General features: G+C 40.3%; 1 protein-coding gene across 2 annotated transcripts in view; it reads left to right on the top strand.

The window, feature by feature from the left end:
• The window catches only part of CARF (calcium responsive transcription factor), a 56,266-nt gene extending 29,154 nt beyond the window's left edge, over positions 1-27,112 (top strand). Inside the window, exons 7-15 of one of the 2 annotated variants that reach the window (XM_054044589.1) lie at positions 152-341; positions 2,888-3,008; positions 3,588-3,731; positions 6,254-6,484; positions 6,995-7,157; positions 9,073-9,148; positions 18,796-18,926; positions 20,296-20,662; positions 23,441-27,112. In XM_054044589.1, coding sequence (XP_053900564.1) covers positions 152-341; positions 2,888-3,008; positions 3,588-3,731; positions 6,254-6,484; positions 6,995-7,157; positions 9,073-9,148; positions 18,796-18,926; positions 20,296-20,662; positions 23,441-23,559 — 1,542 coding nt within the window. In that variant the 3' untranslated portion in view covers positions 23,560-27,112. The remainder of the gene's footprint in view (positions 1-151; positions 342-2,887; positions 3,009-3,587; positions 3,732-6,253; positions 6,485-6,994; positions 7,158-9,072; positions 9,149-18,795; positions 18,927-20,295; positions 20,663-23,440) is intronic. The other variant, XM_054044591.1, reaches the window with a different exon arrangement.
• Positions 27,113-27,664: the final 552 nt, after the last annotated feature.

Here is a 27,664-nt window from a genome sequence, read left to right as displayed (position 1 = left end):
ATCTGGTTGTGATGCAACCAGTGCACAAAGCATTTCAGACAGTCTCCTCGCCTGCCACCATGCCAGAGTCCCTGACTGCATTCATTTTCTTGGGTACCGACAGCAGTCAGATTGGTGAATAATCCTATTATTTCACCTCCTTTCCATGCAGAAAATTGGGGACTCGTACCGCGGCTATTGTGTGAGCGAGACAGAATTAGAGAGTGTTCTAACGCTACACAAGCAGCAAACACAAAGTGTGTGGGGGACGCGCCAGTCTCCAAGCCCAGCCAAACCCGCCACACGGTTGATGTGGAAATCTCAGTATGTCCCATATGATGGGATCCCTTTTATCAATGCAGGTAATTAACTTTTTTTTTAATAATTATTTTCAAAGTTTCAAAATCATTAGTCAGTTGGCCAAAAGAAGGACCCTCATGAAGCTATACCTTAGTATTCTGGCAGAATGTTACTAGGCATTGGTAAAATCAAGGCACAAACTTGGGAAAGGATGGCTTAGTGGTCTAAGCCCAAGTTTGAAACATTTAGATTCCCTGGAACGCAGGTTCATGTTACAATGTGAGTGATTCAAGCCCTTCATCCTTTAGAGTTAGGTTAATTACCATAAACATTTTTTGAAGGAGACCTTAAAGATGAGGGTCCTGTCTGCTCTGTATGGACATTGAAGTTTTCATGAGGGTGGTAAGGGATTGATCCATCAACATTACTAAGGTTTCTGGGGGTCCTGCTGAAAACCTTGGGCAGTAGGAATCTATAAGATATTTAAAATCACTCTAAAAATTTTTTTCAGAAAACTTAACCAGAGAGATGACTCTTCTAAATAAATATGTAGACTTTACCAGTTTGTGATTTCATATTTCTTGAGTCATAAAGCGAGTATTGTATGAGCGTGAGTGTGAATTTTAGATGTGAAACTGGTCAAGTCTCTTCTTGATTAAATGGAACCTATGGGATACGATACATGGTTGACTGCAGGATGCATTTGTTTGAGCTGAAAGTAACTGAAAAAGTGAAATGTCATCACCCATTTTAAAGCTAAGGCCATTCAGCTATGAAGAGGTGCAAGAATATATTAAAGGACAAATCCAGAAAAACAAGCTTTTTTTCCCCCCACCCCAAGAGAAACTAGATCTTTTTAGCAACTTGTGAGACTAGCTTAACAAATGATTCTCCGAGAGAGAGTGAGAGTAAAAACATGCTCAGTTAATATTTTGTTTTAAAAAATATTGTCGATTAATTTAGCTTGGTTTTAGTATTGCCTGCTTTGGCCAGACAGAGAGGTACGTAAGCACTGTATATACTTTGTACACACTATTCTACTCATGAATTTTACTTCTATTTTGAACACCCCTGTTATTAAAAACCCAGACTTCTTTTGAACAGAGGCTGCAGGTTAAAATGGAACCCTGATTTACCAAACCCCAGTTAACTTGACTTTCTAGTTAATTGAAGATCGGTTATGTTGCTGTGGTGTCACACTTACTGAGGCTCTATAGAAGTAGAGTTTCAAGCCTGCAGAGGTCCTGAGCTGTGCAGGACTGAAGTGCTGTTCTTGTGGAGTTTCTAATCTCTGCATAAGTGGAGTTGTTCTTCAGTCCCTGGCCTGCCTCTGCTTCTGCTGAACCAGTTAGCTTTGAAGAAGCTGGCCAACATTCTGTATTGTGAAACAGAAAGTTTCAATATCCAAACCCTGATTTTATTAAGATTTTGGACACTTGAGACCTTGGTAAAATCAGAGTCCTGTCAAATTATTTTTGTCATGCATGCAGGCAAGGACAAGGTTGAAACTATCAAATTCTTTTTCATTTGTGATCTAAGCCAATGTTTGTTCCCAGATTTCCAGTAAGAAAAGTCAGTGCTCTAGTCCACTATATCATCTGGTTCCTTTTTTGAATAGCATCTCTATTTGCGTTGATATTTTAATGTCACATGCTCATGCAAAATATTATGGATCATCATTTAGAATCAGCTCATATCTCAGCAGTGTGACACAATAAACGCATCTGTTATTTCAAAGCTAGAAAATGGTATTTAAAAATCAGGATGCTAAAGTATTTGGATTATGAACGGTAGGTGCTGGGGAACAAAGTTAAATGTTCTTCAAAACAAATAATGGTTCCCTTCCCAGCTCTGTCATGCTACCTATATTACTTTACTCCTCTTTGCCATATGTCTGAATAAAAGAAACCAATTACTCTAATGAAGTTTGCACAAATGTTGTGGAAATCTATCTTTCTTGCACTGTAATATTTGTATTGGGTACCATGTTGATATAATATTGGTTAATAGAAGAAATTGGAATCAAATTCACAAACCTTAATAACCTGTAAGAAATCAAGTAGCAGCAAGGCTAAAGAACTGAATACGGCACAAGAAGTAAGGAACTCCCAAGTTCTGATTTCAGCTGTGCCTTTGATTTGCTGTATAATTTAGAACCAGATTCTGTCACCTCGACTTGCATTTAGTACGAGCAACTTACTCAATAAATAACCCATAAGACTACTAATTGTGTAAAGTGCTGCTGCTAAACATGAGTAAAGGTGGCAGAATCTGGCTTCAAAACTTCGTGTTTCAATTTTTACCCCTGTAAAATGGCTACGATAATATTTAATTACCTACCTCACAGGTGTTTTGTGAAGATTAGCTAGTTTGGAAAGTTCTTTGAAACTGTGATGTGCTCCATAAGTGCTCAGTAGTATTATGGGGAAAGCAGTCACTCTGTAACTCAGGCACCCACAACCCTGAACATGTGTTCTTCCAAGAAGAGAATGAAAATAAGTGCTTCAAATCACTCTTCTCTCCTCAGAAATATTTTTTGTTGTCGTCTGCTGGCTGGAACAGTTGGATGTTTGAATTAATAACAGAACCAGTTGCTTTCTGTCCACAGGAAGCAGAGCCATTGTGATGGAGTGCCAGTATGGGCCCAGGAGGAAAGGTTTCCAGCCCAAAAAAACTGGCGAGCCGGAAAATGCCTCCTGCCAGCTGTACAAAGCCACTTGTCCAGCACGGTAAGCATTAGCTACAAAGCTGAAAATGGTAAGGCTCTGATCTGGAGAAGCTGGTAACTGATGTAAAAGAGCTTGCATCTCAAGAAACCTAACTGGTAACTGTGTTGTGACATAGATTTATAAATATATTGTGCTTTGTCTCCGGTACAAGTAGGAGTTAATGCTCATTTAGAGAGAAGAAGGATACGTTCCCATGAAAGTGGATGTGGCTAGAATCTGAGAGGTCTCCTAAATCTGTTATTTTGGAGGGAATGTATAGCTCTTGCCATTCACCAAAGACCTCTTCCTATCCAATTCCAGTGGCATCTTCTCTGTTCTAATCCCCCCTTGAGCTTTCTGCTGTCAACTTCCTGGGTTTCAGGAATGGCTCTGCACTCTTCTAATTCACTTCTTACCTGACCGACCAGTCCTTTAGAGTACTTCTGGGGCTTCTCCACCCTTTGAACCTCTTTGCTTGAGTTTCCTGCAGTTTCTTTACAATAAAAATAATCTGAAATAAAATAGTTGATGTTTCTGCCTTCAGAAGGATAATGAAGCTGGATTTTTCTTTTTTTGTATTTTTTTTGTTTTTCTTGGAAGGATCTATATTAAAAAGGTTCAAAAGTTTCCTGAGTATAGAGTTCCCACTGACCCCAAAATTGACAAGAAAATCATAAGAATGGAGCAAGAGAAAGCTTTCAACATGCTGAAGAAGAACTTTATAGATGCTGGAGGGGTCCTCAGGTGAAATTTCCACTCGTTTCTTATCTGGACAAATGGGGGTTGGGGGGGAAGGAAAATCAGTTGTTTGGCTATTTTTAAAAGGGGCTTCATTAAAATATCTTGTAAAAGGTAGAAAACCATTCACAAGGAACTCCTAAGTGTTTTGTAAATGTGTAATATACTGTGCTGTGGGAGTTATGTAAAATACGCTTCAGAATACAGACTGAAGCAGTTATAGGATTGTGGGTGTTACCAACAATGAGCCAGACCTCTCCCAACCTGGATGGCTTTGTGCCCCAAAGGCAGCTGACCATCGGAGGATCACTCCCAGTATGGGAGGATCTTTAGATGCTGTACATTGGTGTAATGGCTTCTTCTTCACAATCTGCCTTCCTGTGGCTGTCAGAGAGCATAACTGGGAGAGAAGGAGAGTGTGGTCAGAGCAGTCCCTTGGGGCTGTTGGCAGCCAGCACGAGGTAGCAGAGCCTCAAATCAGTTGCTCTTCCTTATGCCAGGGGACCAGAGTAGCCCCAAGATCAAAGGAGCACAAAGGTAACTTTTGTGAACAGCCTGACGGAGAGACCAAAAGAAGGGTTTTCCCCCCTACAAACCCTTATTCATGTGGGTAGAACGTATCTACATAGACCTATTGACATCAGTGGGATTATACACGAATAAAGAGTTGCAGTACTGGACCCATTTACCTTATTTGCATATGACCATAGTGAGTTGGGGGAGGAAAAGGGAACATTAATAATTTTTGGTGAAGATAATGTCAGTTTCAAGAACCATATTAAAACACCTATATACTGTAAACATGAAGGCTCATTAATGGGTAAGTGTAGCTGGGATCTACCTAAAGGGTTTGATCTTCTGCGTTTGATTCACCTCTGCCAGCAAAATCCAGGCTGCAGTCATGCAATGGCAGAATGTCTGCCTAGTAAGAGTCATAAGGTGAGGATGTTTTATGAAGTTATACTCCATTAGGGGACCTGGAACAGACTGGTATTTTCCAGGGAGAAAGGAAGGCTAGAGAACCCAAAAGATGTGCTGAATCGGCACATCTCCTTGGCAGGTTCTGTCTGTATAGCCCTGTTGAAGCCCTAACTGCAAATGAAAGCAGTTCCCTTTGGTGAATCGGTGGCAGCAGTACCACCGTCTACCCTTTCTAAGGGATGAATTCGCTCTGAGGTGCAGCTCTCTCCATGGGCTGAAGGGAGTGCTTAACACCCCCTCTGCTTGCAGAGATGAATTAAGCCCCATATTTGCTTGTAATGCTTAGGCAAAATGGAGTGAGCCAAGGGTAGTGAGTCTGAATATTTGTCTGTCAGTGTAAATTAGTGTTATCTGAACATTATTTTTTGTTTACATGCAATACCTAAAAGTAATAAATAGAAAAACAAAAAGTGGAATAACAATGTTTCTGTGCAATGTCTTTCATCTGAGGATCTGAAAGGACGTCACGATTAAGCCTCATGCATCCCTGCAAAGTAACTATCTATTATTATTAATCCCAGTTTTCAGACTGGGAGACTGAGGTTCAATCAATAACTATTATTATTAATCCCAGTTTTCAGACTGCATAGTGAGGTTCAATCATTTGCTCAAAGCTACAAAGCAAGTCAGTTGCATAACCCTCGCAGTGTGCTGCTGTCCAGTCTTTCTCTAATGATTATACCACACTCGTAATCTGTCCCACACTCTTTCAAAAAGAAAGGCATAGATGGACCCTGCATGTTTGGGATATACTGTCCATCAGAGCAACTATATTTATGTATTTCATCTACATATTGGTCAGAAAGCATGTGGTGTCAAAGCATTGATTAAGATGTCTCCCATATGGACTGATTCATCACTCTCTGCATGTCTGCTTTGCCATTTGGGAGAGCTGTGTTTGATTCCTTGTTGATTTTCTCCATCACTGAGCCATCAGGACTGGGGAGTGCTACAGAGCAATGTGTGGAGCTGGGGGAGTGGGAGAGGAAGAATACCTCATCTAGATTAATAGCCACCTTTCTTGTCAATTAAGAGGATCATTGACATGAAAGGAGTCCTATCTAGTGCTTAGCTGTACGGATGGTACACTCGGTGCAGTGCAGAGATTCAGTGAGAGGGATGGCTCAATGAATATTCCCTTCAGATCTCAAGCCAAAAATCCTGTACTGCCGTATTGTACTCTTTTATGGAAGCTTCGGGGCACAGATTTAAAGCTTCTTGAAAGAAAAGAGTAATCTCTGGGAGTGTTTTGTTTTAGGTTTGTACTCAAAATTATGTAAAAACTGGTTGTTACTTGAAGTATTAACTATGTATTTGGTGCAGTACAAGGCAGACATAGTCGCTGTCCCTATGTGGGGGTGGGAGAAAGCTGTGTGTGCTAGTAATGAATGCTGTTAGTTGCATATATATACAAGTCTTGTTGATAGTCTGATTAGAGGGTCTTCATTCAATAGCATTGTTCCCTTCCTGGGGAAGGATTTAAATAAATGATTTTGTTTTACTGTCTTTCCTTTGGAATTGTACCTGGAAACGCTCCTTCTCGTCAGATGGTATGTGCAATTACCCACCCAGCAGGCCCACCAGTATCACGAAATGGAGACCTGCCTCCCTCCTTCACCGTCCGCTTTCCCCATATCGTCTCCTGAGGAAGAGGAAGATGCAGTGAGAGATGAGAACTGTACTTTGCCCTCCCGACTTCACCCACAAGTAGCAGATAAAATCCGAGAACTGGTGTCTCAGGGAATAGAACAAGTCTATGCAGTGAGGAAACAACTAAGGTATAGCATAATCTACTCTAACGATATTGCCTTCTTTCCATATCAACTATACATTCAGTTAATCTGACTTGAAGCTATGTGGCAATGCTGAGTCTTTCACGAATCTATCCCCACATATAGCATTAGCTGAATTTATCCCCACATATGACATTAGCATCTCAGTTTTTTTTTAATTGGACTTTACCTTAGATATAACTACCTAGTAGTTCAGCTCCTCACACTGCCTCATACCAGATCACCGTCTAGGGCTGCTTTTCTTCTTAGTGTTGGAAATGTACATTTTATTGAGCTAGCTCTGTTAAATTCTCCTCAGGATACCTGAGGAGAAGAGCCAGGTCATGGGATCTACTAACTTGTTCTTGTCTTGTAATTTTTAACATGTTTGGAACATATTTGAGGGCAGAGACAGAGGTGGCTGCAGAAGAAGGAGAAACGTCTCCTAATATTGTAAGTGTGTTTTAACTTTTGACAACACCCTTTTTCCCCCCTCCCTTTTCCAATACTTGACAGAAAGTTTGTGGAGCGAGAATTATTCAAGCCTGAGGAAGTACCAGAGAGGCATAACTTGTCCTTCTTCCCAACTGTGAATGACATCAAGAACCACATCCACGAGGTGCAGAAGTCCTTGGGAAACGGGGAGATGGTGTATAACTCAGAAAGCATCCCAGCAACGGTATTATTGGAGCTTCACGCTTTCTTCTCCTCCTTTCTTTCTGAATTTCTGAGATGAATCCTGAAGACTTTACTTAAATTTTACTACTTGGCCTTTATTCAGCCAAAGCTCCCGCTGACTTTGTATTCCCACTAGTTTAATTTTCAAAGGAAGTTTTGTCTGAAGGATAGATTAAATTTAGGCCTTTTTAAGCATACACCTCTACCCAGATAGAATGCCACCCGATATAACACGAATTCAGATATAATGCGGTAAAGCAGCGGGGAGCCCCAGGCCCTTTAAAGCGCCACCCGAGCCCCGCTGCTTTACCATATTATATCCGAATTCGTGTGGAGCCCAGAGCCCTTTAAATTACTGCCCGGGGCTCCGGCAGCTGGGTTCTGGCGGTGATTTAAAGAGTCAGAGGCTCTGGCCGCTGTGGGGAGCCCAGGGCCCTTTAAATCCCCACCTGTGCCCCGCTGCCAGAGCTCCGGCAGTGATTTAAAGGGCCTGGGACTCCCCGCAGTGGCTGGAGCACCGGGCCCTTTAAATCACCACCGGGGAAGCTGTGTGGATCCCAGGCCCTCCTCCACCACCCTGAAGTGTATTTGGTTCTGTAAATTGCATGGTTAATATTTAGCCTAAAGGTTAACATTAAAGAACCAAAGATCAGACAAAAACACTTGAAGAGACATAGAAAAGTGACGTGCACTGGAAGACCTGCGTTGGTGAGGATGTTATATTGACACAGGTTAGCATTTGTAGGCCTTATAAGAAAAGAAGGAGGGATGCTTTGCATGCTGGTACTGGAAGTCTGTTTCACATGTATGGGATGGCATGGAAGAAGGCAGGGAGATGAGAAGGAAAGTAAGGGACTGGCATCCCTTATGGTTGGACATAGTAATAAATAAGAGCTGAGATGAAGGCAGGTGCATAATCTTGAAGACAGCAATTTGAATCCTAAACTGGATGAAGGGCAGCCAGCAGAGGTATTTGAAGAGTGGAGTAATGTGGTCTGGGTGGTGAGTGAGGATGAAAATATTGTCTATTGCATTAGGAATGGACTGAATGGGTGTGAGATGAGGAGACGAGAGGATGAGGTTGCAGCAGTCCAGGTGAGAGAGAACTATCGATGATGAGGGATGGATGGATGGATTATTTATTTGTTTGTTTTTGGTATGTTATAGAGAAAGTGGTATCAAGATTTGGTGACTCCCACTGGGTCTTTGACTGACTTAGACCCAGACAGCCACCAGGTGATGCCTCACTCCAAGCCAACGCCTGCAGGGCTAAGTGAGGTTTCAAGAGCCTCAGATTGCATATCGCTGATCTGGTGGCGCTTTAATTTCATAACATTTCAAGGTGAATTGAAATGTTTGGTTTAAAAAAATAGTTAAAAACATACTGTATTTAAGAGCTTAATTCACAAATGTACTTTACACAAAAGCTGAAAAGTTTGTTTGGTTTTTTAATATCTGCCAAGACTGGTTCTCCTGCAATAGTTGGTGATCCCACCTAAAGCAGGGCAGGGCAGGGCACAGAATTCCTTTACCCTTCTTAGGAGTTTCTGATGTTGTCTGCTTTTTGCAGGGTACATGCAGAACCTTGAGTTCAATTTCCAGCCTGTAAATGATAGAGAAAATTATTTTCAAATAGTTTGTGTTCAAAATATATCTAATTTCAGTTTTAAAGTCTAACCCCGTTCTGAGGAGGATTTAACCTACCAGACAGAAAGTGGTTTAGAATCCTTTTAAAAGCACAGTGCTTCACCTTTAATAGTTTTAAGAAATAACCCCAAAACTCAGAAAGCACAAACTTACAGAAAGAAGATGTTTTGACACTCATTTTCACTGTAGTTTGAGTCTGTACCAGTATTGTAGGGAATCCTGCTCAGCACCCTTCCCATTTCTGAGAACTGAGGTCTTTTTCCTTTCAGCTCCAGTGGACCACAGATGGTGGGAATGTTCTCACAGAAACAGTGACTGTTACATTTGCCTCACCACCTACAGAGGGTAGGAGCATATCAATATCTTACTTGTGTTCAATTTTTGTTTTTGTCACTTGCGTTACGAAAGTACAGATCTCCTCCCTGATTTTTAGAGATCTTGCCATTATCTTCCCTTATTTGAACACAACAAGAAGTGACCATTCTCATTTTCCCCCACACACACACCCTTTACCACATGTCTGTGGAACTTGTTACAATTCCTGATATGGCAGATAGCAGTGATTGAAAACTGTAGACTTTGTCTTTTACAACATCTTTTAACGCGTACTGAAGAGCAGAACAATTTGGGTTGGGAGGAAATGCTCAGACTCTTAAAACATCTGTGTAGAGAATCTTCTAGCGTTTGCTCAGTGGAATGGTGCAGAAGGAGATGTTATTCATTTTAACTTTTTTATTGTAAAAATACAGATTTTTATCTGACAACCAGGCAGTGAGACACATTTCTTACACTCTTTCTTCAATGATATTCTTGTGAAGTATCATTTTTCTTGGTGAATGCATAAGGTGAGGGCAGTATCTCTTCACAGCAATTAATATACCACTTAACAAGGAAGCGAAGAAAAGCCAGAATATGGATTTCTGAAGGAAGTTGCCTTGTCAAAATGGATTCTGCTCCAAAATCTGTTGTTGGGAGAGGTTCATTGGACTAACGTGTCTTTGCCATAAATGGGATTCTACTATTATTATTATTTCAGATTAAAACATATAAAGTAAAACAAAATTCTAACGCTTGTGATTTAGACCTACTGACTACTCACATGCCTTAAGCTATGCATTGGCTTAAGCGGTTTTGCTGGATCAGGGTCCTCATTAGGAAATCTAAAACAAATTGTTTACACACACACACACTTTTAATGCAGCAAATAATAATCTCTGTTTCAGGAATAGTTGATCTAGACAGTTCCTCTGTGAAAGTAGAATGAATTATATTGTAAAAATAGAATGGATTAAAGAAATGCTGTATGTTCCTTTAAGCAGGAATAAGGAATGTTGAAATATAGTTGTCAGGAAGAGAAATATTAAGGTATGAAACAATGGGTCCACTTAAGCTAATGGTGGGACATTAACAGGAGATCGGTAATAGTTAGTAAGGAAATAAGATAAGTTTACCTGGGGCTAGACATACATATCAGTTCTGCTTCCTTTTGTTATCGTGTTAAGTTCGCACCCTTTTATCTGTATAAATAAGATAGTTTGAGTCTTGCATGGTGCTCACATTATCTGGGTGTATTAGCAGAGCACTTTGCTAATAAACAGAGTGGTCTGACAAATTGTGAGTCCTGAATCTGACTTTGACACTCCCATTGGGTAAACATGTAACACAGAAAAAATCCTTCCCTGCTCTCTTTCTCCTGTTCTTGTTTAACATAGAATCATAGAACTGGAAGAGCTCCTGAGAGGTCATCTAGTCCAGTTCCTTGCACTCGTGGCAGGACTAAGTATTATCTAGACCATCCCTGACAGGTGTTTGTCCAACCTGCTCTTAAAAATCCCCAATGATAGAGATTCCACAATCTCCCTAGGCAATTTCTTACAGTACTTAACCACTCTGACAGTTAGGAAGTTTTTCCTAATGTCCAACCTAAACTGCCCTTGCTGCAATTTAAGCCCATTGCTTCTTATCATAGAATCATAGAATATGAGGGTTGGAAGGGACCTCAGGAGGTTATCTAGTCCTCAAAGCAGGACCAATTCCCAACTAAATCATCCAGCCAGGGCTTTGTCAAGCCGGGCCTTAAAAACCTCCAAGAAAGGAGATTCCACCACCTCCCTAGGTAACGCATTCCAAGGCTTCACCACCCTCCTAGTGAAATAGTGTTTCCTAATATCCAACCTAGACCTCCCCCACTGCAACTTGAGACCATTGCTTCTTGTTCTGTCATCTGCCACCACTGAGAACAGCCGAGCTCCATCCTCTTTGGAACCCCCCTTCAGGTAGTTGAAAGCAGCTATCAAATCCCCCCTCATTCTTCTCTTCTGGAGACTAAACAATCCCAGTTCCCTCAGCCTCTCCTCATAAGTCATGTGCTCCAGACCCCTAATCATTTTTGTTGCCCTCCGCTGTACTCTTTCCAATTTTTCCACATCCTTCTTGTAGTGTGGGGCCCAAAACTGGACACAGTACTCCAGATGAGGCCTCACCAATGTCGAATAAAGGGGAATGATCACGTTCCTCGATCTGCTGGCAATGCCCCTATTTATACAGCCAAAATGCCGTTAGCCTTCTTGGCAACAAGAGCACACTGTTGACTCATATCCAGCTTCTCATCCACTGTAACCCCTAGGTCCTTTTCTGCAGAACTGCTACCTAGCCATTCAGTCCCTAGTCTGTAGCAGTGCATGGGATTCTTCCGTCCTAAGTGCAAGACTCTGCACTTGTCCTTGTTGAACCTCATCAGGTTTTTTTTGGCCCAATCCTCTAATTTGTCTAGGTCCCTCTGTAGCCTATTCCTACCCTCTTGTGTATCTACCATGCCTCCCAGTTTAGTGTCATCTGCAAACTTGCTGAGAGTGCAGTCCACACCATCCTCCAGATCATTAATAAAGATATTAAACAAAACCGGCCCCAGGACCGATCCTTGGGGCACTCCGCTTGAAACCGGCTGCCAACTAGACATGGAGCCATTGATCACTACCCCTGGAGCCCGACGATCTAGCCAGCTTTCTATCCACCTTACAGTCCATTCATCCAGCCCATACTTCTTTAACTTGGCGGCAAGAATACTGTGGGAGACCGTATCAAAAGCTTTGCTGAAGTCAAGGAATAACACATCCACTGCTTTCCTCTCATCCACAGAGCCAGTTATCTCATCATAGAAGGCAATTAGGTTAGTCAGGCACGACTTCCCCTTGATGAATCCATACTGACTGTTCCTGATCACTTTCCTCTCCTCTAAGTATTTCATAATTGATTCCTATCTTGTCCTATCCTCAGAGGTTAAGAAGAACAATTTTTCCCCCTGCTCCTTGTAACAACCTTTTATGTACTTGAAAACTGTTATCATGTCCCCTCTCAGTCTTCTCGTCTCCAGACTAAACAAACCCAATTTTTTCAATTTTCCCTCATAGGTCATGTTTTCTAGACCTTTAATCATTTTTGTTGCTCGTCTCTGGACTTTCTCCAATTTGTCCACATCTTTTCTGAAATGTGGCACCCAGAACTGGACACAGTACTCCAGTTGAGGCCTAATCAGCGCGGAGTAGAGTAGAAGAATTACTTCATGTGTCTTGCTTACAATACTCCTGCTAAATACATCCCTGAATTATGTTTGCTGGGTTTTTTTTGCAACTGCATTACACCGTTGACTCATATTTAGCTTGTGATCAACTATGGCCCCCAGATCCCTTTCCGCAGTACTCTTACCTAGGCAGTTGTTTCCCATTTCATATGTATGCAACTGATTGTTCCTTCCTAAGTGGAGTACTTTGCATTTGTCCTTATTGAATTTCATCCTATTTACTTAAACCATTTCTCCAGTTTGTCCAGATCATTTTGAATTTATCTTCCAAAGCACTTGCAACCCCTTCCAGCTTGGTATCGTCCGCAAACTTTTTAAGTGTACTCTCTATGCCATTATCTAAATCATTGATGAAGATATTGAATGGAACCAGACCCAGAACTGATCCCTCTGGGACCCCACTCATTATGCCCTTCCAGCATGATTGAGATGAACCTCTTGAAAAAAACTGGCAGCCATGTGAAAGATTGTCTTCTTGCAAGATGTTTAAATAACACCATAGAGGTCTGTGGTTTAGTTAACTTCAATAGCGCTAATCAAGTTGGCTATCTTGTATCTTTGTCTCCTCGGGACAAGGCATCATAGTCCTGTTAGGAATATTGTATAGAGGACTCTATTGTAGCATATTAAAGGGGCACTATTAATGTTATGCTTAAAGATTTACGCACACAAACAGTTATCCTATGTTGCAATTCTTGCCTGAAGGATTCCTGGCATGTAGCTCTTGACACACACACACACACACACACACACACACACACACACACACACACACACACACACACACACACACACACACACACACACACACACACACACACACACACACACACACACACACACACACCCCTGAGTCTTACCCTTGTTGTAGCAGGAAAAATATAAAAACAAATGTTTGGCTTGATGTGTGAATCTTCATAAATAACCTGGTGCACCTGATTCATGATGCGAAGGTCTATGCACACCAGTGTATTTACAGTGAGTTGCACACTAAGCTGGGCCTTGGTTTTTAACTTCTATTTTAGCTGCTGCTGCAATGGATCACTTTGAACTGAAAAACACCCCTTATGCTTGGAACTCTTAAGGTAAGGATTTCAGTATGGGCAACTGTCAGAATACCGGAGGTCAATTTTTAGGCTTCATAATTTGAATAGTGTCCCTTTTTTGAGGAAGGCTCGCATGTTAGAGAAAGGGGGATCTTGCAGAACCACCTGATTCATAGCATTCACCTTTATCCTCAAAACAAGTAGTGGCTGGAGGTATTTGTGTATTTTGGATGGACACACCGGGTATTTGTACCTCCAGAAGCCATTTAGAAGGGGTTCTCAATAATGTGAGAATGGGTGGGCTTATAGTATTTTGTTCCTGGATGCTGGCAGTAATGAAGGAAAATCAATTCTGTTTTATTTTGGCTCCACAGATGGTTCCCCAAGACAAATGAGCCTATTAAGTATGTAAGCATCCAGTGAGATACTGTATTCTACCTGAATTCAGAGAGATTTCTGCAGAAACTGAATGCATGGCTCCATTGGGTATAGTTAGATGGTCTTCTTTCCAGCCTGTTTTGTCTTCTATTTATCCTGTAAGGATGTGTTGATCATAGAAATGTTTGGCTGGAAGGGACCTTGAGAAATAATCAAATCCGGCCCCCTGTGCTGTGGCAGGACCAAGTAAACTTAGACGATCCCTGACAGGTGTTTGTCCAGCTTATTTTTAAAAACCTCCAATGATGGCAACCACAATCTCCCATGGAAGCCTATTCCAGAGCTTAACTATCCTTATAGTTAGAAAGATTTTCCTTATATCTAACCTAAATCTCCCTTGCTGAAGATTAAGCTAATTACTTCTTGTCCTACCTTCAGTGGACATGGAGAACAATTGATCACCATTCTCTCTATAACAACCCTTAGCATATTTGAAAACTGTTCTCAGGTTCCCTCTCAGTCTTCTTTTCTCAAGACTAAACATGCCCCATTTTGTTAACCTTTCCTCATAGGTCAGGTTTTCTAAACCTTTTATCATTTTTGTTGCTCTCCTCTGGACTCTTTCCAACTTGTCCACATCTGTCCTAAATTGTAGTGCCCAGAATTGGATACAGTACTCCAGCTGGGGCCTCACCAGTGCCAAGTAAAGTGAGACAATTACCTCCAGTATCATACATACAACACTCCTGTTATTACACCCCAGAATCAGATTCGCCTTTTTTGCAGCTGCAGCACATTGATGACTCATTCAACTCATTCAATTTGTGGTCCACTGTAACCCCCAGATCCTTTATTGTTATTATTCTGCATTGTGCATTTGATTTTTCCTTCCTAAGTGAAGTACTTTGCATTCGTCTTTATCAAATTTTATCTTCTTGAATTCAGACCAATTCTCTTAATTCGTCAAGGTCATTTTGCATTTTAAACCTGTTCTCCAAAGTGCTTGCAATCCCTGCTAGCCTGGAGTCATCTGCAGATTTTTATCAGCATATTCTCTACTCTATTATCCAAATCATTAATGAAAATATTGAATAGTACTGGACCTAGGATTGACCCCTTGCAGGACCCCACTGGATATGCCCTCCCAATTTGACACCAAACCATTGATAACTGCTCTTTGAGTATGTTCTTTCAACCATTTGTGCATCTACTTTATAGTAATTTCATCTAGATCACATTTCCCTAGTTTGCGTATGAGAATGTCATGCAGAACTGTGTCAAAATTAAGGTATATCATGGTTACTGCTCCCCCCCCATCCACTAAATCCTATCAAAGAAGGAAATTAAATTGGTTGGCCTGATTTGTTTTTGACAGATCTATGCTTACTATTCCTTATAACCCTACTATCCTCCAAGTGCTCACAAATTGATTGATTGTTTAATAATTTGCTCCAGTATCTTTCCAGGTATTGAAGTTAGGCTGACTGGTCTATAAGTCTCATTTCCTCCTTGTTCCCCTTTTAAAAAATAGGTACTACGTTTGCCCTTCTTCAGTCTTCTGGGACCTCTCCTGTCCTCCAGAAGTTCTCCAAGATAATTGCTAATGGCTCCGAGATTGCTTCAGCTAGTTTCTTAAGTACTCTAGGATGAATTTCATCAGGCCCTGATGACTTGAATACATCTAATTTATCTAAATAGTCTTTAGCCTGTACTTTTCCTATTTTGGCTTGCATTCCTTCCCCCTGCTTGTTAATATTAATTGTGTAGAGTATCTGGTGGTCACCTTTTTAGTGAAGACTGAAGCAAAATAGGCATTAAGCACCTCAGCTTTCTTGATGTCAGCAGTTATTAGTAAGGCTACAATTATGTCACAGAATCCGTGACTTCAGTTGACCTCCGTGACATTTTCTGCCCTGGGGCTGGAGCTCCCAGCCAGCCCCACCCTCTCCGCTCCCAGCCCCCAACCTGGTGGGGGGGACCCCAGAGCTGCCCTAAATGACAGTTTAAAATAGCTGTCTTCTAATTTCTTCTTCCACTTTCTGCAACAAAAAATAGTCCCTGATACATTCCAAGAATTCATTGGAAATTTTGTGTTTTGCTGTATCACTTTCCCAACAGATATCTGGGTGGTTAGTCTCCCATTACTACCTGGTCCTGTGATTTGGCTATTACTGTTATTTGTCTGAGAAATGCCTTGTCCACCTCCTCTTCCTGATTTGGTAGTCTATAGTAGACCCCCACCATGACATCATCCCTATTTTTTAACCCTTTTATCTGAACCCAAAGACTCTCAACTGGTCTGTCTCCAACCTCCTTCTGGACCTTAGAACAAGTGTATGTATCCTTTATGTACAGTGCAACCCATCCTCCCTTTTCCCCCCCACCTGTCCTTTCTGAACTAGTTATGCCCCTCTATACCAATATTCCAGTCATTATCCCACCAAGTCTCTGTGATGCCAATTAAATAATAATTTAGCTTATGTACTAATACTTCCAGCTCTTCCTGTTTATTCCCCATACTCCTTTTATTTGTGTATCAACATCTAAAATGTTGATCAGATTCCCCCCTGATTTCCTTCTTATTACTCCTTTGACCCTTTTGTAATTTTCCACGTCCTCCCCTCAACATCTGACCATCTGTTAAGGTCACTTTTTTTAATAATTACCTGAGCTTTTGTCACCTGCTGTCATTAAAGCTAGTTTAAAGCCCTCCTCACTGGGTTGGCAAGTCAGTGCACGAAGATGCTCTTCCCCTTCTTGGTCAGGTGGACCCCATCTCTTCCCAGCAGACCTTCTTCCTGGAATAGCATCCCATGGTCAAAAAAGTCGAAGCCCTCCCATCAACACCATCTGCGCAGCCACGCATTCATCTACAGGATGCATGTGTCCCTGCCTGGGCACTAACCCTCAACTGGAAGGATAGATAAGAACACAACCTGTGCCTCTGACCCCATCACCTTCGTTCCCAGAGCCCTGTAATCACACAGCTGATCTGCTCAGAGTCAGACCTGGCAGTATCATCATGGATGAGCATCAAAGGATAGGGATCAGAGGGTTGGAGGAGCTTCGGCATCTTTTCCATAATGTCTCAGGTGCGGGCTCCAGGCGGGCAGCATAACCCTCGGCACATAATGTCAGCTTGGCAGATAGCTGTCTCTGTTTCCGTCAGCAAGGAGTCCCTGGCTACCAGCAACGTCTCCTCCTCGTAGGTGCGGTGGCAGTGCACCTCCCAGCCTAGGGGGAGTGAATGGCTATTCCTCCTCAGCCATGGGGATCTGTTCCTCACCTGCTGTTGCCAGTACAGCATACCAGTTCTTGGTCTTGATGGATAGCTGCCAATTTCCTCCTCGCAGAGCAGCCAGTTCTCCCATCTCCTCTGGTGCTGCTGTAGTTGTCTGTAGTTAGCTGGCATCCTCCTTCCCAGATATATCCATGTGCGTTATGACATCGCATTAATTTCTGCCGAAACTGAATATGATGTCACAAACAGGATAACTTCACTGCAAGACTGTGTAAAAAGAGAAGCTGGACTTTGAAGATACCAGCTTCTATTCAAGCACAAGTATCTGAAACAATAGCAAGGGTAAAAGACATTGACTGTCCAAGCAGTCTCCTTTGTGTATAAGTTTTTCTTGTATTGCAGTTTGTGCCAGTATAGAATTGTTCCTTCAAATGATCAAGCAACAACCTGGGGAAAACTGGGTTGTTTGCTTACTGTGGAGAAATCCATTTCTTTCAATGTATATCTCCTTCAGCCTTTCCCCTATCCTCTCATAAGCATGGAATCCTTGTAATTATCTAGCTTTATAGGTCTTTATCAGTTCCCTTGGTTTTCTTTCATATCTGTTGTGAGATATGTTCCATATACATATGGAATTAATAAACATCTACAGAACAGATCCATGTGATGTATTTAATACACTGACTAGGAAGCTGGAACATTCTTACATGTGCTGCAATAGTATCGTATAGGACATCAGGCAATAGCCCTTCCCTCTGATGCACAAAGATTAATTATATAGTATTAACAAGAACCACAGTATTACTGTACCAACTGCACTATATTATTTCATAAGCAGCTAGAGTTTGGGACTCAGTGTATGTTGAAGGACCTCTCTACTTCTCACATTGCTGGATGTGTTATGTGATTTCTTGCTGAAAAAAAATCACCTGCTGATTTCAAAGGTAAAATTGCAAGATACCAGGAGGACACTTGGCCAACGCAACTGCATATCTGTCTGAGACTTGAGTCATTAATTGCAAATATTTTGGGGTCTCACAGGGACTGAATATATGATGAGCCAATGTAGGATTTTTGGGGAAACCATTTAGGCAAATCTTGATTTTATAAAGTTTCAAGAGCAACTGAAACTTCCATAAAATAGGGGTTTGCATGGGAAAATACTGTAGTCTGGAAACCAGAAGGGCTTCTATATAAAAGGGCTTTGTAAAATAGTTACCTGTATTGAAGTTACACCACTTCCAGGAACAGTGGAAAGAAACCTAAAGGATTTCTAGCATACGGCTTTATTGAAGAACCATGTAATTCATAGTTAATTTTGTCTTTCCTCCTATTCCCTATGTTTTATCTAGGATGTATGTATGTTCAAACAATTTGCTTGCTGCTTCGATGGAAATTCTTTTGCTTATAGATTCCCATGAATTTATAAGAGGAATGATAGAGAGCAATTGCTTTATTCCCCTTAGTAATTTCCCTATCTTTTTAAAATGCAAACTCTCTAACTTTATACACCCCTGTATTTACTTTTTCTCACATACAACCTGTTCTCCTTCCTTTGGCATCTAAGTTTTTCTACACAAAATACAGACTATTTATTATGCAAATGTAAATGTTTTTATATGTTTCAGTGTTGTGATATAATGTATTTGAGCTTTTGTTCATCAGGTTCGGGTAGGTATTAAGAGCTCCGTAAACTAACAGAATCTTTGTCATAATCTCTGTTCATTTGGTCTCTGTGGTACTGCAGGGAGTTCACCAGGAGAATCAATCATCACGAAAGTGGAATCCAGTCAGACTGGGGAGAACTTGCCTCCAGAGACAGCTCAGCTGTTGTCCTCGCTCTCGTCACTCCAGCCCAAGATATTTGCACAGCTTCAGGTAGTCAAGTTCTCTAACACCTTCACCAAGATGGCCAGAATTTCAACCTAGGCTGTTCTGGGAATCCTGATGGAGAGGTTGAGGACTGTAAGCTTCCTCTCCGCTAACTATCCCATATACTCGCTACGTTAATTTTTGCTCTTCTTAGAGTATGCGAGGCATGCCTCAGGTGGCATGTGACCAAGCTTCATCACCAGATGTGGTCCACTAGTTGGATCATTAGCTTCCCCGGCCTGGGTACTGACAGGGATTGCAGCGTGAACACTGATCCATTCCCCCCAAATTTTTGCTAAGGGAAGCCAGATCTGAAGTAGCTGTCAGCCCCCTCTGTGGCAACTTTCTTGTATTTTTACATATTTTAGCTTTTACTTGGCGTCTAAGTGATCCTACTGCTATCCTGTGAGCACTGTTAAATCCAGAGATTGTCATACAGACGAGTTAGGATAGATGCAGTCAGTGAGCAAACCCCTAAGCCACTCCTCTTACACTAGTGGTGTCCAACCATTTTCCTGAGGGCCAAAAATGTTATTTTATAATGGGGAAAGGCCACCATTGTGAGGGAATGGCAGTTAAAGGCTGCCATTTATTTCTCTTCTCTCTCACTTCTAAAACTGTATTGAGAACCAAAAAGCAGCTCCCAACTCAGACCCAGAAACTGTAGGTTTCCTTCTCTAAGAACCCCAGTCTTGTCCTACTCCAACCAGCCTCCAGGAACTCAACCCATTGCTTTCTCCACAAAAACTCGGAACTGCAGATCTTTCCCTCCTTCCCCAAACCATGTTCCTCAGGCACATCCACACCCCCAATAATTCCTCTTTTCTGGCTTATTTCCTCTTATCTGACCAGAACCAATTCTCTCCTCCCCCCAAATCAATTAAAGTCAGTTACTGAGGGCCCATGATGCTCCTACCTGGAATTACAGTAGGAGCATGACACCCTTAAAATCAACTGCTCCTGACCCCTATCTGTTTTTGTGGGTCCCTTGCTATCACTGCCCGTCTTCCCTCTGCTCTCTGTCCTGTATACCCCACCTTCTCCTGCAGTAGCTGCTGTTTTGCTTGCTTTCCCCTGTCGTCCTCCTATGAAGACCACATGGCACCTGTCCTCTGCTCTTCCACTGCCTGCTCCCTCCTCTTAAAGGAGCAGCTGCTCAGAGACAGACTCCTTTGCTCTTCATACCCACTCCCCTCCTGGGAAAAAGCACTATTGGGGAACCCAGCCTTCATTCATAATCAAATGCAAATTTCTGTTTGCCACGTCGCCCCAAGGGCCCCAATTCAGAGCCTTGAGGGTCACAAACTCTTCACACTCTGGTATTGATTGATATAGAAACACGGTGATATTGACTTTACTGTCTTCTGTTTCACAGGGATTACAGCTGCAGCCAACATTCACCTCCGTGGATGGAGCAACAGCCCTAATAGCAGTAAATAACCATTCTCCTCCCAACCCTGCAAGTCTTCTGGATTCCATAGGGAGTGTGATAACCAACCACTCTCTAGTACTCAGTCAGGGACACAACCTTCACACAGGTGCCAGTCTAACCCAGAGCAACAGTGCTGCCTCCACTATTGGAAATCTGCCTATATCAGATCAAAATCTGGTCACTATGGGCCAGCTGGTAACTGTTGGAGGTGTAGAGGATACAGGAAGCCTGGAGGCAGGGATCCATCAGTTTCTTTTGGGAGACGTCCAGACCATTCCAATACGGATTGTAGACAACCATCCAGCTCTTAGTAAGTTTAAATCTGCCTACGGTATTTAAATGCACAAATTGAGAATAAATTTTTTTAGTCGTGTGTGTTCTGGGGTGCCGTGGGGAATCTGTCATCACCAGGATACTCTTTTGAATAACTGAAGGAGCAGATCCCACTTAGTTTCTAAAACAGCTAATTGAAAATTTTGAAAGTGTTTTTGCTGAAAATGGCCTTTTTAAAAAACTTGTTTGTGTCAAAAACTGTTGAACTTCTAAAAATTTCAGTTTGTGGAATTTTTCATGACTTTTTACTCAAACTTCATCATTTTTTTTTCATTTACTGAAAACTGCTTTTTACTAAATAAAACATTTTAGTTTACTAAAAACAAGTTTTTGTGGTAAATAAAATATTTTTGTTTAACAAAAGCCCTGTATGTTTTGGTAAACTAACAGTTTCAACAAGAACATTTTGTTAGGAGAGCTGGGTTGTTGTTTTTTAAATGCATTTAAACACTGCAAAACATAAGCAACTTGAAAATGTTGTGTGACTTTTTTTTCCCCCAGCTAGTTTCTAAGACTGACTCAAACTGTCTTCTGGGAGGTCTCATTTTTTTCCAGTTTCTTCTGATGGAGTGCAGGGGTGATCAGTTGCAACTTTTTAAATTAAATAATTTCTTGGAGTTTTAAACATTTATCAGAAAAATGCATTAAAAAAATCATAGTAAAACCAACAAAAATGTTCTCCTTTCATAGAATAGAGAGCCCCTGAAAGCCCTTATCATCATGGGCTTGTATTCTGTGAACCTCTGCCATAGAATTTGGTACAGAACACATTATCTGCTAACAAATTGTGCTCCAGAATCTAAGCTTTCATTTAAAAAACCCTAAAGTTTTGAGCCCTAATGGCTGTGAAATAAACTGTCCAAATGTGGACCACATGGGACTGAAGCAGTCTTGTCTTCCTGACTCTACAGATAGCCAGAAAAGATAACTACAAATAGGCCCATTTTTCTCAGTGTCTGAGAATTCTGAAATGTGACTTCTGAGCAGTTTAGCAGGAATATCCAGCTAATAATGTGCTTATCCTACAATCCCAAATTGCCTCCCATATCTTTGCAAGTGTCCAAAGTCACAACTCTCTCTTAACCATCTGCCAAGCCCCCTCCAGCTTCCTCACTGACAACTTTTAAGTGCACTTATGTTTTCTCAGTACTAAATCCTGCAATACTTTGAAAATTCAAAATGTAGGGAAAGCATTAAATATACTGAAATTAACATCAAAATTATGCAAGGGGACATTTACTAATTGTATCATCTATTTCTAATTTAAATCAACAGAAATGTCAATGTTTAAATGTATCTAAAATTGCCCTGAAATGTTGTTTTTGAAGCTATTCCAAATTCTTATAATTGACCTTGACTGTTGTCCTCAAAAAATTCTGTTTTTATTGTTGGTATAAGGATTCCAGAGAGGTAATCAAAAATGTCTCTTCTGTCATTCTTTGTGGCCTTTCAAGCTAGATGGTGCTGTCTCTCTAAAATACATAAAAGCAAAACATTGGTGCAAAGTTGTGTGAATTTTTAAAGAAATATTTTATACAAAACAGAAAAAGAACAAAGGGGAGTAAAGTTATAGAAACGAGACAATTTAACAACAAAATGTAGTTCTTTTATATTTTCCTGGCGGCCTCTCCACATCCCTGGAGGGTACCTCATTTTATTTGTGCTGTACACCCCCATCACTTCATAGTCACCATCCTTCTTGGCCTGGAAAGTGTGTGGCACTCCTTTCAACACAGAACAGTGCCACTCATTAATTGTCGGGAGGAGATGTTTCTAAACAACAACAGATACTTCACCTTCTTAAGGGGCCAAGTAATCCTGTTGGAGAATCCTGGAGAGTGAGAAGCCAGGAAACAATCTAGAGCTAGATCCAGAATTTTCCCCAATTAGTTCAGTGCTATTGGGCAGGCCCAAACTGAGATCATTTACAGGAACAAATCAACTTTTTTGTGCTGGACTTTGTGGATTCTGAGATACTGGTCCCAGATACACATTTAGGACAAGTCAGTTAAAATCATTCCTTACAATCCAGCTTCTCTCTCTTATCTGACTGGTAGTTATATACTAGAATAGCTTGGCTGATGAAAATATGTAACCTGTCCAGCGTGGTCATTTCTGTCCAGTATGGTCATTTCTATGTACTGGGGATGCAGTTCTAAGCTCTTATTTAAAACAACTTTTCTATTGTAATCTGTCTCTTTCATACCTACAGTTGTTCATTGACACCCTCTTCCCCAAAAGTACTTGTTTAAGATGACAAGTTTGTGTATTTAAGTGGACAGACCAAATTCAGTCTTGGTGTACTTGCATACAGCTTTCACGTCGTCAGTAGGATAGTACTTACTTACATCACGGCTGAATTTGGCTCAGTATATTTATAAGAAACACCTAAGATTCATTCCTGAAGAATGGACTCCTCATATTGTTAAAAAAAGAACTCCTTAGAGAAAGTACCTTTATAGATTCTAGTCCATTTATTCTTTTTCGTGCATAAAAATATTTCAGATTTTTCTTCAGAAGTTTATTATTTCAGCAAATTCAATTCTGCTTGCTTCATCTTTTAACACAGCAAGTGTATGACTTTGTTAAACTACTGAAATGCTGATCTCTCAAATGCCCCATGTGCTAGCCTAAATCATCATGTTTTCTGAAGCTACAGTCATTTTTTGCTTCTAATTGTATACAGTTCTTAAGAGCAAAGTGTTATCGATGGAGTTTTGACCTTAATGTTTTGTTTTGTGTTTTGCTTTTAAAGTTGAAGAAAATCCAGAGGGTACCATTTGTGTGGGCCAAGTTAAACAAGAACCCAGAGAACAAGCATTGTCTGTGGAGGCAGATAGAATCAGAGACTGCCAGAACTCTGCCACTATTTAAATCCATGAAGGCATTAAGGATTTGCAACTCAGAGGACTCTAAATGTCTTGGGAAAGAAGGCGGATATTCTCCAAACAATGCCATTCTTCAAAATAGCATTGGGACAGTCAGTATAGGCACCATACGCTAGTTCTGACAGACAGCTGCTTTGATTTACAGCTGATACGGTTCACTGCCAATTCCAGGTCATTCAGTTCCCATGTGGAACACCTCCTCCTTCTTTCCTTCCAAGTTTTGAGTAATTCAGATACTATCCAGATGGTCTATTTTGCGCAGTATTTCAATAGGTCTTCCAAAATTAAATCCCTAAGTTTTATAATATGAATCAGAATGCTACTCTGACTAATCTCTTTGAAACCCTCACCTATCCTGGTACTCTGAAGACAACGGAATCTGCCCTTAAATGCATCAACAATGGCAGTCATTTTGAGAGCAAAATAAAGTCTTTGGAAATCAAGATGCAGAACTTTAAAAGTGCCAAGGGCAATGGATGCATGAAAAATGTGGACTGCATCTGATAGGAATGTTAGTGATGGAAAGGTGAAAATAAAACTAGGTGATGAACAGGAGTAGATGGATTGCAAAGTAGAAGAGGATTGTTTTGATGCATTTAACATTCTGGCTTTATCATGGGGTTTACTTTCTCAACCTGCAATCTTTATTCTGAAAGGGCAGTTGGTCATAATGACTAAAAGCAGCAGTTGCATCTCCAGTGGAAAGATTGGTGGTAGTGTTTTAGCTTACTTCCCGCTTTGTGCACTTATCGTTTACATTCAGATAGGCATATGATTTAATATGCTGATGGTCATGGCGTAGGTATTAGTGATACCATGATTAAAAACAATATTCCAAATCTGTAAGCCATCTGCTGTGCTGAGATAAGCAGTAGAAAAACAAACAATATACAGAAGAGCTGTCTTTGTGGTGGTCAGAAAATAAATGGGTCTCAAGTTTTGCCTAAGACAGCTGTTAGGACTGAACAAGGGTCTATGTTGTTTCTTGTCAGTTGCGTTTCAGGAGCTAATTGAATTAATGCCAGAGGAATATTTTTTTCCTGCATCGTCAAAGTCAAGTCCGTAACAAGCAGCAAGAACTGAGTTATATTTTATGTGCCAGGCAGAATTCGTAATGAATGACTCATACTTAAAAATATTTTAAAATCAGTTTTAAGCAATAAAGGAAATAAAACTGATACAACATAACTACCAAATTAAATAACAGTTGGTTTGCTTCAGATGTTGTTTATAGCAGCCTTCAGAACCATTATAGGTTCAGCTCTACAAGCATATCCATTATTAACCACTATTTCCAGGGACTGATAACTCAGCCATAACAATTCACTCTTGTTTATATAACTCGCAAGATCAGTTTGGCGATGGTTTTACTTACAGATTTGCAAAGGAAAAAGAATTACAAGTATTATTTGTGCATATAAAGGATAAAAACGGTTCAGATTGATATTATTAATGTGTGTTCAAAGTATGCACAAATGTCTTTAAATATTAGAAATCTGAAATAATCTTGAATTCCTTACTTTTGTGCATTTAAAGCTAAAGATCCTTGAAATCTCCCATTGTGCTTAGGATCTCCAAATATCTTTACATGCTGCATCAGTTAAGGTCTTACCTCTAAAAATCTTTACTCCATAGAGTATTGCTAATACTGTTAACGTTGTTAAAATCTAATTTTTGTGGTTTAAATTGGAACATTCCAACAGGGACTGCTCTTTTTAAGTAAGAGCCAACATTACTCCATGTGGGCAGTGATAGAATCTCCATTCGTGTGGAGTCTCATAGATTGCATTTAAACTCATTTCTTTTGTGGTATGCCTTATACATTTCTGTGTAGGTAAATTCAATGATATTTTGCTGTGCATTTTATATTTCCGTTAAAATTGTGGCATCTCATCTAGAATGGATGTTTTGTCCTGCTTCATTTATAGCCCTGGAGTGCACAGCATACAGGATTATCTTTTTCTTTAAAATTCTGTCAACAGTATGTTAGAAGTTGATTCTTCCTCCCACTTAGCTACTGTTGAATATCATTTACCTTTTCCTGCTACTCTTACAGTTTCAGTTGGTACATTCCAGGATAAATTACCCTCCTCAGTATTCTGTGATATTGACATTGAAATCTTGATTCAGAACAGCAAATTAGTATTAAAAATTACCAGTGACAGCTTTAAAAGAATTCTAGATTCCTGATTAATGTAAAAATCTAAGGCAAAATTTTTGCATTGATTAAATACCCATCAATTGTTGCTCATTTCCCCAGTGACAATGCTGAGGAATAACTATTCTTTTGCCAGTTACTGTTCCTCCTAATATAACACATGATCTGATTCTGCACTAAGCAGGAGAAAATTCAAAGGATATAGACTTTACTCTTGGTGAATACAGGCTGTTAAAGGAAACGGTCCTTTAGGTCATTTTGAATAGCAGACTAAGGAGTGACTTTTCTCAATCTAGCTTGAATTGCACAGTGCCCTGAAAAGAATCAAACCAGAAGTTTTTTGTCAAGAGGGTGCAGATAGAGATAAATTTAAAGGGGTCCCTTACGGAGTGAAAGAAATTGCATATAAATGTAAAAGTTTTAATCCCTGATTTTTGCCATCCCATATCTCCTGTTTTTTATTTATAGAACATTGTAAAATAACTGATTTTATTTTAAATATTTCTGTGGCTGATACTCAAATTGTAGTTTCAAAATTAACTTCAGATTCTTTAAATTCTAATTCTTTCCCCTCTAAATGTATACTCTGGTTATGTCACTGTTGTCTTTGGAGAGAGCATAGTCTTTCCTCTTACAAGTTATGTTTATGTTACTTGTGTTATGTTTCACACAGGCTGAAGTGATCTGGCCACATAGGCCCACTTGTACTCAAATTGGTATTTTGGTTCGCTAGGTTCCAATTGAAGGTTACAGATAAAAGGCCCGATTCTCCTCTCATGCACGTGTATAAACTACATTGATTTCATTGTAGTTACATCAGTGTTAAACTAGTGTGAATGAAAGATGAATCGAGCCTGGTGCTGTTCTGAGTATGTTGCATAGTCATTTAATTTGAGTTTACATGTAAAACAGTTAGAGATGAGCTCACAATAGGCATTAGAAACATTTCTAAAGTTAACTCTGGCGTGCTCAAAACACTTGTTTTGCAAGCCTCCTAATTCTGAGCTTCCACAGGGTTTTAAATGAACTAATTCTTCACCAATCTTTCCTCCTTATGTCAGTTGCTCACAAAGCGTGATTGGTCTGCTTCATAAGAAGGGCTGTGTGCATGCAAAAACTGTTGGTTAAAATGCAGAAAAATCACCTAAAAGACATGGGTCCATGGTTCTTATTCAAGGCTGGAAACCAGCAAGGTTGAAATGTCGTCTTTTCCTTTTTGTGCTGTCAAGACGCAAGCTTGATCGTGTGGTCTGAAGAATGTTTCAGTTTGTACAAAGTTTAAAGAGAGACAAATCTATATATATTGTAACTTAATGTATAGTGTTCTTTGGTGAAATGTAAACTTTTTTTTTTTTTTTTTAAAGAAACAGCCTGTATTGTGTGATGATTGTCTTGGTTGTATTTTTTCCTACAGGTTGAGGTGCTGTTTGTGTTAATGCTGCTTATTTAAAATAATTGCTTTTGATACAGATATATTAATATTGACTCATGAAACTGTCCATAAATGCCGAAACTTTGAAAATGCTAAGCCTTATATATAAAAAAAAAAAAAAAAACTAGAGTTAACTGGCCATTCTCAACATGATAAAAGTTTTGCTTGTTTAAAAGGAAAATTTCCATGGACACTTTTTCCCAAACAAAAAATCTATAGAATTGTGTGTTTCCTAGCCAAAAACCCACACGTGCTTATACTGTATGTTTCCTCACTGCAATATGCAAAGGTTGAAAATGCCTAAATCCAAGTAAGTATCCACTTATTATTTTACAGCAACACAGGTGTACATATTGATATGTGCAGATGAAGTTCCTGCCCCATTGGGCTTGAAGTCTCAGGCTAGTATGTCTTAAAGCTAACTTAGTTTGCCGCCGCCTCTGGAAAAACCCATAGGTGGGACAGACGTGTGTGTGAGAGAGAGAGAATCTCCACAAAAAT

This window comes from Malaclemys terrapin, chromosome 11 (assembly GCF_027887155.1).
Source record: "Malaclemys terrapin pileata isolate rMalTer1 chromosome 11, rMalTer1.hap1, whole genome shotgun sequence".
Classification (NCBI taxonomy): Eukaryota; Metazoa; Chordata; order Testudines; family Emydidae; genus Malaclemys; species Malaclemys terrapin.
The sequence above is the reverse complement of the archived record's forward strand: the minus strand, read 5'-3'. Positions and strand labels throughout refer to the sequence as shown.